This window comes from Helicoverpa armigera, chromosome 3 (assembly GCF_030705265.1).
Source record: "Helicoverpa armigera isolate CAAS_96S chromosome 3, ASM3070526v1, whole genome shotgun sequence".
Classification (NCBI taxonomy): Eukaryota; Metazoa; Arthropoda; class Insecta; order Lepidoptera; family Noctuidae; genus Helicoverpa; species Helicoverpa armigera.
In genome coordinates this window covers 11,899,710-11,914,926 of record NC_087122.1, presented here as the reverse complement: position 1 = coordinate 11,914,926, position 15,217 = coordinate 11,899,710, and the positions used below count along the sequence as shown (strand labels likewise).

The 15,217-nt window shown below is 39.5% G+C and overlaps 3 protein-coding genes across 6 annotated transcripts in view; all 3 read right to left on the bottom strand.

The window, feature by feature from the left end:
* Positions 1-5,933, bottom strand: part of LOC110372944 (uncharacterized transmembrane protein DDB_G0289901) — a 40,158-nt gene extending 34,225 nt beyond the window's left edge. The window contains exons 1-3 of one of the 4 annotated variants that reach the window (XR_010278183.1): positions 5,208-5,585; positions 4,899-4,988; positions 875-994 (exon numbers count right to left, since the gene is read on the bottom strand). Coding sequence is in view for 3 of the 4 variants with exons in the window: in XM_064043682.1 (XP_063899752.1) it covers positions 875-4,065 (3,191 nt within the window). In the remaining variant the exon portion in view is untranslated. Of the gene's footprint in view, positions 1-874; positions 4,989-5,207; positions 5,609-5,880 lie in introns of those variants that run through there. The other 3 variants (XM_064043682.1, XM_064043680.1, XM_064043681.1) reach the window with 3 other exon arrangements.
* A 64-nt stretch (positions 5,934-5,997) lies between these two features.
* On the bottom strand, positions 5,998-9,567 carry LOC110372932 (acireductone dioxygenase). Its single transcript, XM_064043679.1, has 4 exons — positions 9,338-9,567; positions 8,660-8,826; positions 8,065-8,197; positions 5,998-7,596 (listed from the first exon to the last, which is right to left on the bottom strand). Exons 1-4 carry the CDS (start codon positions 9,458-9,460, stop codon positions 7,462-7,464), a joined length of 558 nt encoding a protein of 185 aa, XP_063899749.1. The 5' UTR covers positions 9,461-9,567; the 3' UTR covers positions 5,998-7,461.
* A 626-nt stretch (positions 9,568-10,193) lies between these two features.
* On the bottom strand, positions 10,194-15,020 carry LOC110372939 (GPI mannosyltransferase 4). Its single transcript, XM_021329976.3, has 3 exons — positions 14,708-15,020; positions 13,029-13,968; positions 10,194-12,589 (listed from the first exon to the last, which is right to left on the bottom strand). The coding sequence occupies exons 1-3, from the start codon at positions 14,871-14,873 to the stop codon at positions 11,722-11,724; spliced, it is 1,974 nt and encodes a 657-aa protein (XP_021185651.3). The 5' UTR covers positions 14,874-15,020; the 3' UTR covers positions 10,194-11,721.
* Between the last annotated feature and the right edge of the window lie 197 nt (positions 15,021-15,217).

Genomic DNA, 15,217 nt, shown 5'->3' with positions numbered 1-15,217 from the left:
TGATTTGTAATTTGACGGAGTAACTTTTGATTTACGTTTGTATATTTCAATGGTTAATTTTCGAATAGTACTGGTTAATCCAATATTTTACAATTAGGTAAAAGATCACAGCTATAAAGAATGTTACTTGTGAGATGACGGAAGATAGAGTTATATGCAACAAGAAGACACACTGCGCCGATCACAAATTGTCGCAAAAATTAGAATAAATGACAGAAGGATGATGATGATGGTAAGACGTATAGTCACAGATTAGGCAGAAATTAGTAAAGCCCGGTCTTTTAAAAATGAGCTACGGATTTAATAAATGGGTAACGTTAATAAAACTGAGGGCTATGGAGTAAAAAATAACTTTAAAAAAATACATAAGGTATATTTATATCGCCAAAGAGCGATGGTATAAAAAGCTCTTTAGTAATAACAATATTTCAGACGAGTGTTCAAAAATAATCCAGATGCACACAATATGTCGCCACATGGTCTAATTGGTTATTGGTCTTGGGAACATAATCATGATCTTGTAATTAAAATGTTTAACGAGTTAATTAAACTAATAACTATAATGGAACCAGGCAATCGATTATAGAGTGATAATTTTAGATAAAAAAATAGTGCCACATTTTTTTATATAAATCTATGCAGATTGTGTTTATAAGACTGCCTTACTATGAAAAAAAAAAAAAAAAACGATGGAAATAAGAAATATCGACGCTTAAATTATTCAGGCATATAAAAATAGAAAAGGTACGACTGAATTTCGAATTTCTTTAAAATACGTATAAAGAAAAAGTTAAAACACAGAATCGCAATAAAAAAGGCAACAGTCAAGCATTACAAACTACTAAAGATAAGTAATATATCAAAGTTGACTCACATGATATAGTTGAAGGCGATCCCAATGTACCAGATTGTGAAGACAATGATGCCTGCACTTTCAACCATTGCAGCGGATGTTCCAGTACCAAAGCCTTCGGAAAAACCAAGGCCACCAGAGCTGTCGGGCAAAACCCATTTAGTGCCTTCGAATATACTGTCCGCAAATGTGCTGATACCACTTGAGACCCCACCAGCGACCGTGGCAATGGCGCTAGAGACCCCACTGGTAGAACTGGCAATACCACTCGACATCCCAACGGCCACCGTGGAAATACCGCTCGAGACCCCGCCGGCAGCACTGGCGATGCCACTCGAGACCCCACCGGCGACCGTGGCAATGGCGCTAGAGACCCCACCGGCAGCGCTAGCAATACCACTCGACACCCCAACGGCCACCGTGAAAATACCACTCGAGACCCCACCAGATACCGCACTGGCAGCACTGGCGATACCAGTCGAGACCCCAATGGCGACTGTGGCAATGCCGCTAGAGACCCCACTGGCAGCACTGGCGATGCCACTCGAAACCCCACCGGCGACCATGGTAATGCCGCTAGATACCCCACTGGCAGCACTAGCAATACCACTCGGCACCCCAACGGCCACCGTGGAAATACCGCTCGAGACCCCACCCGCTACACCAGCGATGCCACTCGAGACTCCACCGGCTACGGTAACAATACCGCTAGATACCGCACCGGCTGCACCAACAATGCCACTCGAAACCCCATTGGCAACCGTGGCAATGCCGCTAGAGACCCCACCGGCGACCGTGGCAATGACGCTAGATCCTGCACTGGCGATGCCACTTATGACACCGCCAAATACCGAGATAACTCCACTAGAGATTCCCCCAGCGGTAGTGCCAATGCCACTAGAAATTCCTTGACCAATAGTTGATACGCCATTATAGATCTCTCCGGCAATAACAATAGTGATAGACGTGATACCAATGATAACCGGACTAAAATTGCTAGGGATTCCTTCAGTGGCAGTTGTCAGGCTACCCGTGAAGTCGCTAGTAGAAATGTTAGAAATACCACCAGTAATGCCTGTAGGGAAACTGCCTAAGCCACCAGAGATGCCGCCGGCAACAGTAGTAACAGCACCGGACACCCCACTCGCAACATTGCTAATACCACTTGTGATGCCGCTGGCTATAGCCCCAATGCCGCTGGCGACCCCACCAGTGACAGTAGTAATAACACCTGTGACACCACCAACAATATTGCTAGCAACACCACCGGTGCTACTACTATAACCGTGAGAAATGCCCCTACCGACGTTTATTATTCCGCCTGTAATACCAGTGACAACCGTGCTAACTGGCCAAGTCACACCATTGGCAACCGTGCCTACACCGCTCGTGGCGCTAGAAGCGATGGTGACAATGCCACTAGACATACCAGGGGCAACAGTTCCAACCCCTTCTGCGACATCTCCGGCAACCATGCTGATTCCACTCGCGACTCCACTGACAACCGCCCCAATACCACTCGCGATGCCACTAGCAACTGTACTTATGCCGCCAGAGACTAAACCAGTGACACCACTAATGCCACCTGTTTGGCTCAAAAGTGCACCACTAGGATCGATAGCACTGGCGAAGAAAGTAGTAACGCCACCGACCGGTGGCATCACAAGGCCAGCCCCACTTAGTACGCCTCCCCCAACTGTGCCAATGCCATCTGTGATGCCACTGGCAGCTGTCACGGTGCCTCCAGAAACTCCTCCAGCAAGAGCACCTGTGCCTTCTATGATTCCTACGGGAAAAGTAGACGGTGTGTTATCGAAGTGAACTCCAGCATCACCACCGTAGGTGTACGTACCAGTGACACTGCTAGCACCAATATTAGAATCCAGTGAGTGGCCACCAGTGTCACTGCTGGTGGCACTAGAATAAACACCAGTTGCACTGCTAGTCCCACCAGAAAATACACTGGCAATATTGGTTTTGCCACCAGAAGAGTCACCAAATAAACCGGTAGTGCCACCAGAAAAGCCGCCAGGATGACTACTAGTCACACCCGCGATACTGCTAGGATCACGTTCATAACCACCAGAGACAGCATCAGCATCCTGTGATTGGACACCAGTGGCACTTCTGGTACCACCAGAAAAGCCACCAGCGCCACTACTGATTTCGCCCGCAATACTGCTAGCACCACGTTCATAACCACGAGAGACAGCTTCAGCATCCAGTGAGACACTTGTGCCAACAGTGGCACTTTTAGTACCACCAGCGCCACTACTATTGACGCCAGCGATACTGCTAGAACTACGTTCATAACCACGAGACACAGCATCACCATTTACTGCGTGGCCACCAGTGGAACTTCTGGTACCATCGGAGAAAGCACCAGCGCCACTACTAGTGACGCCAGCGATACGACTAGGATAGCGACGAGTGACAACGCTGGTACCACCAGCGCCACTACTGGTGACGCTACTGATACTGCTGGCACCACTTTCATAACCGTGGGAGACAGCATCACTATCCTGTGAGTAGACACCACTGGCACTTCTGGTACCACCTGAAAAACCACCAGCACCACTATGAGTGACGGCAGCGATGCTGCTAGGATCTCGTTCATAACCACGAGAGATAGCATCAGTATCTTGAGAGTGGCCACCAATGGCACTACTAGTGCCACCGGTAAAGCCACCAGCGCCACTACTACTCACCACCACAGCATCTAGTGAGTGAGCAACGGGGGCACTGCTAGTGCCACTGGAGTCAACAACGGTAGCACTGGCAGGCTCGCTATAAAAACCGCCAGCGTCACTCTTAGGGCCGTTAGGAAAGCCACTGCCCGTACCATGTAGTTTGCCACTGGTGACAAAAGCAGCACGAAGTGAGTGGCTACCAGCTGCTTTGCCAATACCACCGATATCACCAGATTTTTCATCAGAAAAGTCGCCAGCAAAATCTCTTATAGAGACGCCAGAATATACTCCGCCAGTATTGGTTTTCCTACCAGATAAGTCATCAGCGACATTGCTAGTACCATAGCCATGTGCATAGCCACGGGAGACCATATCAGCACCCAGCGCATGGCCTACGTTGGCACTGCTCCTCCCACCAGAACTTACACCCGTGGCGCGGGCAGGGCCACCAGAAACGTCACAAGTGAAACTGCTAGTGCCGCCAGATAAACTACTAGCGTCACTGCTAGTGCCGCCAGACATACTGCGAGTATCACGTGAGTAGCCCTGGGAGACAATGCCAGCACCCCGTAACTGGCCATCGATGGCACTACTAGTGCCACCAGAAACTGAATCACTAGCGTCACTAGTTTGTCTATCAGCCAAAAAAGTTTTGGTATCATCACCAGCCAAACCGCTAGTGCTGCCAGTAATGCTGCCACCGTCATTACTAGTGACGCCAGCGATACTGCCAACACTAGGGGCACTGGTTTCGCCACCAGAAACCCCTCTGGCATCACTGCTAGTGACAACGCTAGTGCCGCCAGATACAGCAACGGTTTTGTCACCAGAAAAACCATGAGCAACACTGCTAGTGCCACCAGAAAAGCCACCGGAGGAACGACCAGTATCACCAGAGACGCCGCCAGAGAAACGGCTAGTACCGCCAGAGTGCCCGTGAGAGGCACTGGAAAATCTTATATGACTACGTGTGTTGCTGTCGCGAAAATTTGTGCCGTCGGAGATGTCGCCAGGAGAATTGCTCAAACCACCCGTAAAGTCACTTGCACCACGGTTTATGTCACCAGAAAAGCCACCAGCAACAGTTCTAATGCCACCAGAAAGGCCACTGGCCGCTGGGCCGACGTTTCTGCGGTACACAGTGCTACTGGCTCCTGAGCCGCCATGGGAGACACGTTGGTTGCCAGTGTATCGTCGAACATAATAGTCACAGGGAGCAGAGGGCTTGGCACCAGGGCCGCCATGGCCTCCGCCACCACGGAATCTGCCGCGAGAGCAAGCGCCAGCGTCGTCACAAGGGCTGTCCTCAAATTGGTCACAATTGCAAATGCTAAAGAAGGTTTTTAAACAGCCACCGTTGTAGTCACAGCTTTCGTCACGTATTATTTTTATAGCTTCTCCGATTTTGTAAGGTACATTCACTTTCGTCTTCTAGTTGCAGACGTCTGAAAGACGAATTTATATTAGCAACACGTCTCCACTTTCAATATAATGAAATTGCGCATCACTGATAAGATGGCTACTGCATAATAGCGTGTGAATTTCTACTCGAATGCAAGTAGGTAGTTTGTCAACATTATTTTGTGTCTGCACTTAAGCACACTTTCAGTTAATTTCATTTTTTCTGACTAAAGCATACTACGAAGAGATAGGCAGTAGCATACCTAGAGTAATACGGGGAATTTGTCCGGCACAAATATTGTAGATAGAATTACTTCGATTGGCTTCAGGAACAAACCGAGCCAATAAAGCCAATCCATAGAATTCTGCGGCACATAGCATACACATACCGTACGAAAAGTAGGTATTTACCTGAACTTTAGGTATTATTTGCAAAGACCGGGGCTAGCCCGATCAACATTTTGACTTGTAATTTTTTATATTTTAAGATAAACTTGCTGACATGCCTAATGGAGTTTTCAGAAGATGTTGACAGATGTTTTGATAGTTTTTTGTGTGACTTTTTGTATTTTTTTTAAGTGCCCTCGTATATAGTTTCATATTGTCCAATAAGGTTCTAGTGTGTAATGTACTACATCACATTTCTTGTCAATGATCGAGAATGCTCTGTCAAACTCGACTCTTACTATGTAAATACTTTAGTTCGCTAAACACAAACATTATACATAAATACCATAGTATAAGTACACAAATTCAACTTTTGAAATTTAAGGATTTCTAGTCACAATACCAAGCTATACTCATATATTTTACAAAAATCTCTCTACAATATTTATCTATACCTAGTTCTAAGCTATACCATACTCTATCAGCCTTATTGAATGATTTATCAATAAATAATATAGTAACCCGTAATTATTAATTAATTTAACTCACGTTTCAGATGAATATAACAAAATTTCTATTAGTGTGACATAACGTGTTGAAATATCAAATCTATTTGGCCAAGTCTATACTTTAAAAGATTCTGCCTATTCATTAAAAAGAGCTTACTAGAAAAAAACCTTTTGTTTTTAAATATAATTTATTTAACCACATTATGTATATTTATAACAATATTGTATTACTACACAAATAAATCAGCGGCAAAGGCCTACATAAAACTTAATATATTATGGATATGTATAAAATTACAAAATATATATCACATTATATGAAATGGTAGAAAACTATTTTCAAGTTTCATTTCCTTTATATTTTTCTTTTTCATACACATTTGTTTGAGCAAACTTTACGTTTTCAAGTGTGTTAGAATTTCATAGAGACAAATATTCACATACCTATTTAGACATTTATTATTTATATTACAACTAGCTTTTGCCCGCGACTTCGTTCGCGTGGAATAGTGACTTCCGGCAGATTTTTGGTTTTACCCACATAGTTCCCGATCTCGCGAATTATCTATACTCCGTTAGAGCATTTTCTTTGTAGTAAAACTTTTATTTTATTAATATTAATTTTTTTACACCTTTTTACTGTTTATTTACATTTTTCTGATGGATTTTCCGATGAATTAAAACAATAACATGAACCGAACACGTGTAATGACACCATTGCGCGATTAACGCCATCTATCTACGGAGCATAGGAACGCCATCTATCTCGACATTTGACCAATAGATGGCACTGTATGTCCGTAATAAATTTTATTTTTTATTTTTATTTTTTGTAATAAAAACTATCCTATGTCCTTTCTCAAGTTTCAAACTATATCTGTACCAAATTTCACACAAATCGGTTCAGTAGTTTAGGCGTGAAGAAAAGACAGACAGACAGACAGAAAGACAGACAGACAGACAGACAGACAGACAGAGTTACTTTCGCATTTATAATATTAGTTTGGATGTTCAATCTTTACACCTTACTTTACGTAACATTACAAAACATGGATGAGTAAGCTAATGGAGTGCTTAGTACCCATACTAACTCTTTTCATACTTAACTATACGAAAGATAGATCTATACATAATAAAAATAGCTCTGAGTATTTTCTAATTTTAAGGACCTTTATAGCAACCAAATTTTTATTCATTGTTGAACAATAGACAAAAAAATTATCCGGTTATTTGCAAAGCAAAAAACTGATCTATCTGAATAATCATTTTCATTTCTTTACAATAACATAACTGGCTCATTTTCGTAACTGCTCATGACATTTTCCTCTGTACAAAGTTTTGAAATGTAGATAACAAATGGAGTAGGCAGTGCGCTTTATAGAACTATAATTTGTAAGTAAAACAAATGGGTTTTTAGAAGAACTGGCCGTTAATCTGTGCTTGATAATATATGTATGGTACATTACATTTTTTTACGAATCTATTTATAATAGCTGATACAATACACCCACTCAATCCATAGTGACTTAACTTGAATATAAAAGTAATTACAAAAAGGTTGCAACATATCTATTACCAGCTGGCTTTACCTAACTCATTTGCTATCTACGCCGTATCGTGTTTAACAAGCAGTGACAGTGAAACCTTTCTCCAGTTTCTCCACATATTGTTTGCGAGCGTCCATGTCGTCCGCCGGCCGGTTGTAAGGCAGCCACACTGGTTCCCCAATGAAGAAGCGTTTTGCCTTTATGAAGTTCTGAAATGGTAGATAAAATGATATTTAAAAAAAAACTGCTGATTATTAAGATTAAAGGAATGATTTTATAAAATAGTTTTGAAGATTATTTAAGTTGTTTTTAAAGATGATTTTTTTATTATAAGGCTTACCTACCTCCTATAAGAGCATACTTTATTATTTTACTTTCACTGCTGACAATTTTGTATTTTCTTCTTTTTCTCTTTAACCAGCAACTTTATATTTTTGTCTATTTATATCACACGTTACTGCATTTACCTACTTGTTACATTTCTGGCACACGTTTAATAGCCATTTTTAACATTGTCTTATGAGATTGTAGTTATAAAATTATGCACAGATGCATTATTCGCACAAGCACACCAATAAATGTGACTACTTACTGAAGGCACTTGGAAGAACGATGCTTCTCCACTCTCACAATCAAAACAACCTATTCCATACATTTCTTTATAACAAAACACTTACATTAGTATCAAGCGTGAACCGATGGTAGATGCCGCTGGGGATGACGATCATATCTCCGGCGCTGACGGCGATGCGTATCCACTGGTCCTGAGCGTCGCGCACGTCGAAGTACCCTGAACCGGCCAGCACGAACCTGGAATTTTGGAGCGGCTATTTATAATCTTGTATTGTGTAGAATCCTTCTCCTTGTGAGAGGAGGCCTGTGCCCAGCAGTGGGACGATAAAAAGATTGTAACAATTGTGAAGTAATGAGTTACTATGAATCAAAATCTATTGGGAACTACATGGGAAGAGGTAGGGCTACAGTGTGTACTGCTACCAAGTGTGGGGGTATTGTATACACAGTCTTGACACATCTACATGTTTCACGATTGCTGGGGTGTGTGCACTTCTTCTTCCCAGCAAAAAGACACAGGAAGTGGTGAAAGGTGGGCTTTAGGATTTTTTGTTTTTCAGTGCTGATTTATCAGCCTAATTTGAATAAACATTCTTGAGGTTGCATGTCACATTCTGCAGAAAATATATCGAAAAATGACCAATAATATTATAAAGATAATGCAGTTTCCTCCTGCATTCATGAGTGGTAATTACCTACCTAATCTCCTCATCGGTGTGCAAATGCTCAGTGAAGAATGACTTGATCTTCTCCTCATAGTTGGGCAAGCACTCCTTGGAGCAGGTCATCTCATCCTCATACGTGTAGCCTCGCTCCTTCTTCAGATTGTCCAGTACTCCGTCAGTGGTGTATGTGTCTACGTTCAGCTGGAAATTGACATACATTTTGTATTAGTGATGCTACTTAGATAAATATTGTAACATGACTCTTTTATGCATATGTAGATACAATGTTTTATACTGGTTGCTATTGTAAATAATTGAGGTAAAAAATGTATACCTACTTTAACTAAGAATAATTCTTTTAAGTTTTAAGATGGTACCATTATTTTTAATATTTACTTTGGTATGCTTTTCATTATTTATGTTAAACTCCATTATGAACATTAGTACATACGGATATACTCCCTTATTTATTCCCCCTTTAATAAACCACCGTTATAGACTGGATCCACCCCAGCAGTGACCCTATGTGTATCTTAGAACGATGTAACATTGATAGATATCACACAATAACTTATTTTTTTGCCAAATCATTGTCATCTCTAGACACAATATAACCACTAATTATCTTTATCTTTAAAGAGACTTCATTACTTAAAAAAACTGATAACAGAGTAATTAAACTTGATCAAATGACGCAAAAAGCTTTACTCACTTTGAAATATTCGACGCCGGTTTTCTTGAACAAATCCTCGAGAGAAACATACTCTGGCGGATTCTTATGGTGCTCCAAACGCTGATCGGTTTTTTCTTCGTCCATATACCACGCTTGAACCATTTTCAGATGTTATTCAATGGTTTTAATAATAAATAAATAGTAGCAAGTGGAATTCAGCGACAGCTACAAATTGAGAACTGTCAATGTCATTCCTGTCACTGTATTTTTTTTATTCTTTCATAGGACAGGCATAAGTCTTTTTACTATACCGCCTTTTTTTGTTTGTCAGAGGAAAAATCCTCATGGCCTTCCCTCCGCCTGGGGTCGGTGAAGGAGGTGTGCCGGACTCTTACCGGCTAAAAACCCACCCAGTGTTGCCTTCAATTACCTTTTGTCGAGGGCACGGGTATCGCCGAAGCATTCATTCGGCCCCGACAGGTCGCTGGCCCGCCAGATATTCAAAGGCGGGCCCCATCACTCTCTGTGGCCGTCACCCAGCGGCCACAGCAAACTCCACTAAGAGAGGCGCGTGCAACACAACGCCATCTCGAGGCCTGTTTCTGATCGGACGGCAGACCAAACCGCCTAGTATTATTTGGTATTTATAGCATTAATCTATGTATTTGTTAATGATATCCAGTAATCTCCTAATCCGATTGTGTATTAATTTTAGTCAATATTTCTGACTTCGATATGCGGGAAATTCGAATACAATTAAATGGTTTTAGATATTATTTTACTTTGTTTCTATAAATAAATAAATAAATATTAGTGTTTTATGTACCTAATAAAATAAATTACCTTACAGCGTAAATCGATATAAATAAGAAAATAATAAAAATTCCACTTACTAACAAAATGTCTTTATTATGTATTTATTAAAACACAATATCTTAAGGCCTACGCTTTACACAGCAATAAGCGGTCCATTCATATAAATATTACTAAATAGATCATAGTTCGAGATTCGCAAAATGCATTGTTAATAAAACAAAAATAAAATAAGATTCATGTGCCTATGAAAAATGTAGTGGCCAAAGAAAAAAAAATCACACACAAATGCAAGTGCCGGTAATACAATGATTATAAATGTAAATGCCGATAAGGCCCGCCAGCGTCCGATAATCGGTGACCCATTTTTGTAAGAGAACAATAAAACACACTGAACAATAGTGCAACGCACACACCCTACATAAAGTCGGTGAGAAAACCCTAGTCCTACAAAATATCGGCCCGATTATCTGTCGCACAAAGTCTGACCTGGGCAGGCAACCTAGTTAGTTACCTATATTATTTACTTAAACAGCTACACAAAGCACACTAGGTGAACAATAAAAAAAACCCTGCTTCTTCTGACACACATTGTTGCTTACTTTGTAGGTATCTAGGCTTTAAATTATCTTGTTATTAAATGTTTAGATGTCAAGCAATATTGAACCTTTTCACTGATACATAAAGTATACCTATTACCTACTTATAACCTGGTACAGTAGAGAAACCATACAACTGCTTCCACAACTTGGAACATTTCTTATATGAAAGGAATACAAGTCTAGGTGTCTTAAAAAAGTAATAGGGTCAAACAAAAAACTTCACGGATTTAGCAGTTTTATAAAAAAAAAACTGCCAATTCTAGTTATCATATAAAAAATATTACTTAGTATTTGTGGAGATTTTGGCTCTAAGTATTGACTAGAAAAGAATACAGAAAAACATACCTGCCGATCTAAAATAAAAATAAAAAAGATCTCAAAATTAAAAAGACGTTGAAACTTTTTTGCAAGATAGAGGGTTTATCCCTCTGCATTAAAAATCTAAGTACAAAAAAGTAAGTGTAAAGATAAAATAAGTCTAAGTAAATAAAAAAAATCAAAATAAGTAAATAATATTTGCGACAGAATCTTATCAATAATATTATGAATTAAGACAAATTGAGCAAATTATAATTTAAAAAGCTACCAGCTTTATTTTACGTAACGTATCAAGTGCACGTGATTTAAAATACTTAACAACAATCTTGGTTAAATATAAAAGTCGATAAAAATAAAAGTGCTCTGGGTTTAAAGGTACATTGTTACCGTCTTAAACATAAACTTTAAAAGCATATCCTTACTCTATACCCAATAAAATTATTAAAACGCTTAAATCGCTGGGTTTTTCAATGGCAGCCAAATTGCGAACATTACACTTACGTTACTAAGAAGGCATATTTTTACATAAGTAAAATTACAATTGTAGGTACATAATTATTCTACTAAAAATGTCTTTGATGGGGAGATTGGAAATTAAATTGAGCATTAATTATGTAATAAGTAACCATAATTAGGCGGCGTGTATACGACTTCAATAAAATTACATAATTGCTAACTGGAATTGTAAAATTAACTATAACCACTTGGATGTTTCGTTACAGGCTTAACTCTATAAATCCTAAGACAGAACTTTTTCATAAAGCACGAGATTCTTTGTAACATATTCAGATCTATAGCGCGAGACTCATTTGCTCGTAAAAAGGTATTATCAAGACAATATTGGTCATGACTCGACGGGAATTTAGGAAAGGCTTCCGTACAAAAGTGGGGGTAGTAGGAAAACTCTTCGATAAGCTCAAAATAGTGGTACTTTGCAGCCGCCGACCGGAGATCCTGCTCCAAAGAGCACGGCGATGCGATATAAAACCTATACCTCTTTTTGTAATCATGCAACATCATCTCAGCGTTGGTCAAAACGTCATCAACCTTTACAAATAGATGATGCATAGGTAAAGACCCATACTTGTGTATAAAAGTCGTTGGTGCAAGCCTATACTTATGTCCAGTCTTCTTATCCTTGTACACTTTCGTGGTACTTTCCAACTGGAGTAGAAATGTTGGTATACTGTAACTATGGGTCGTTATAACATGAGTGTGGACTCCATAGTTGTTCTTGATTTCATGGAAAAGGCTATTCGCGAAAGGGTAAATGCCTCCTTGATGGATGAATCCGAAGAATAGAGTAAGTAGAGCGTTTAATGTATACCAAGTGTAACGAATCGTTGTTTTGAATCTTCTTGTTCGTGGTCCGTCAGTCTCGTTGGTGTGGAGGTGGTTTCCGAACAGGTATATGAGAGGTACGAGTACTGGAATGATGAAGCGCGCCTCCTGGTGCGGAAACAGTGAGAGCGCGGCGATCGGTATGACTAGAGAGAATAACATCAGACCTGTGATGCTCTGTATTCGCGGCAACTTGCTGTATTGCCCGCGAACAAACCTGAAACAAACAATAACATTAAATTAAAAGACATTGTAACTTATTCCAAATCCTCAATGTGTATTTTATTTGCATAATAGCATAATATGAAGCTGAAAAATATAAATATATTATATAGCCAAATGTAAAATACCATTGTCTTATTTAAGACAAAGCATTAGCACCCATTGTTTTCGTGAACGTTATGAAAGGTGTAGAAATAAAAATATCATTATTATTGTGGTCACGTTTTCCTTTCTCATGAAGTCATACTTGGTTGAGAAAGCTGAAGTGTTTCATTATATTTGTTGTAAGTATTACATAATACCGGTTACACTGGAAGCCGACCCTAGTTGGAAAAGGACAGGCAAATGATAATGACATAGGAAACACCGCTAAAGCAAAGTATGACCAACTATGAAGAACTTGCCTAATTTTGAGTTAAGTTTTGCATTCTCACCTATAGGTATTGACGGACAGAGTGACGATGGCGAGTATCCCCAGCACGTTGAACAGCAGCGGCACGTTGACTGCCAAGTGCAGCCAGCGCGGGTGCAGCCCGTGCTGCGTCAGGTTGCGCATGTCCGAGTTGTACCGCAGGAAGTTCAGCGGCGTCACCACCCAGTTGTCCCACGACACCTTCAGAGACTCTATATCCGCCATCGTTATGTACCCATAGTACCCCGAGTCCACAAGAATCAGCAACAACGCCGTCGGAACCCCACACATTATAAACATAAATATCCTATAGTGAAAATCCTTAAAACCCACCACTTTTGAACCTAACCCTCTATGAAGCCAAAAGAATATCGGCGGGAAAGCAAAACCTACGAACGTAGGACGATTGAAGATCCCTATTACTACAATTGTAGACAGTACTATAACTTTGTTCAAGCTATGACTGGGAAGATGTGTGGACATCTTGAAAATCTTAACTTTTTCAACAGCCGACGTTGCCTGCTCATATTTCTCTTTAAGAAATTCGTTGTGATGAATGACTTTGTCGGATTTCATCATGCATTCAGCTACTATAAGTAGGAGCATGGAGAAAAAAATCATTTCAAATGTGTTCGAGAAACTCCTGCAGCAGTAGACGAAAACAACATAGGAGCTTGCGAAAATCTTTAGTCTATTTCTAAAGTTTTGTCCATATATAACGCAAATTCTGTACAAACAGTAGTCATTTATGAGCGACAGCAAGCATATAAAAATTCGAGGAATTACCAGCAAGTAGAATGGAGTTTTGAAATCCACATTGAGATAATGTTTGGCATAAGGGTTAACTAATCGTATAAAATGAAGAGGTGGACCCAGGATCATTTTGGGGATGAAAATATTTCTGATGGGGAACTTTGGGTTGAACTCCCATGTTCTTGAGATGTCAACTGCAAATATGTCACCTGAAATGTAAAATAAAAATTACTAATTAAAGAATATTAGTTTTTACTTGTTTGTAATTCTGTATGTACTCCCTCATGTACTACCATTAAGAACTCTCCTATGTACTCTTTTATGAAGATACAGCATATTTGCATATTACATTTATGTTTTAGATCTCTGATAAATAACTCATCCTGTTGAAACATTTTTGGAATAACTACTGATAAGCCAAGGCCATTAGTTGATTACAATTTATAGAGTAAACTAAAAAGTAATTTATATGTATGACTTGTCATAGTGTTTGCATATATAGTACAATATCAATACTATTGATACAATTTTAGTGTATTGAGGATAGGATTTACTATCCAAAGAGGCTTTAAATTCTAAATCAATCCTGTTATTAATATCAGCTTACCATAACTCAGATTGTATAACCACAGTGTGTAACTATAATTTTGATGTTATCATTTCTTTAGTGTTAAAAGTATTAGTGTAATGTTAATCGTCATATATTTTTATTTTCTCAAAACTTATATCTCATCTTGTTTTGAAATAATTGAATTTAAATGATTATGTTGTGGGTTGAACAGAAAATTAAATAAACTCTTCAGCTTTATATTTTGCGCGTAGATGTGATCTGAATAACATTAAAATTCAAATAATAAAGCAGTTATCACCGGTAAAACTTGGATTTGCGTTCGCAGTTTGTGCAAAACAAATCAAGTTAAACAATATTTTGTTTTCCACTAAACTCACCTGCGATAACCTCGACATTTTGGAAGAATTCGTCTGGATGTATGTAACCATGCTGCGGCAGCGCGGTCAGCACGAACCTCAGGACCACCAACACCCAGTACGAGAATGGTAACTTCACAGGATTCCTAAATGAAATCGCTTTAAGGATATCGCTTTTTAAAAACATTATATTTACACTCCGACACAGTTGAGATTCTAAACTCCTCCTTTATCTATTTTATGTTTATTTATATTATTGAAATAAAATCATTTTAGGACGGACAAGCACATCGTATTTTCGTTCGTTCTGTTGATGTATTTTTGACGTTTTCATTGAAACAAGATTTGACTTTGACAATTTTACATATCGGTGTGTTCCGAAACATCATCTCGCCAAGTCTATCAAGATAAAGAAAAACCTATGATCCTTTATTTTCAGACTAGACCTTTCCTCAGCACTAATCAGCAGAATAGATAAATAATACATGGATAATACACTAATCAGAACCCTTGCTTGATGAGCCTGGCTTC

Bases quoted from the DNA above. Each gene is read 5' to 3' on its own strand.
- LOC110372939 (XM_021329976.3), bottom strand. From the start codon at position 14,873: ATGTTTTTAAAAAGCGATATCCTTAAAGCGATTTCATTTAGGAATCCT. The intron at 13,969-14,707 runs GTGAGTTTAGTG...TTTACATTTCAG, and splicing joins AAATGTCGAGGTTATCGCAG to GTGACATATTTGCAGTTGAC. The intron at 12,590-13,028 runs GTGAGAATGCAA...TGTTTGTTTCAG, and splicing joins CTGTCCGTCAATACCTATAG to GTTTGTTCGCGGGCAATACA.
- LOC110372932 (XM_064043679.1), bottom strand. From the start codon at position 9,460: ATGGTTCAAGCGTGGTATATGGACGAAGAAAAAACCGATCAGCGTTTG. The intron at 8,827-9,337 runs GTGAGTAAAGCT...GTCAATTTCCAG, and splicing joins CCGGCGTCGAATATTTCAAA to CTGAACGTAGACACATACAC. The intron at 8,198-8,659 runs GTAGGTAATTAC...CCAAAATTCCAG, and splicing joins CACACCGATGAGGAGATTAG to GTTCGTGCTGGCCGGTTCAG.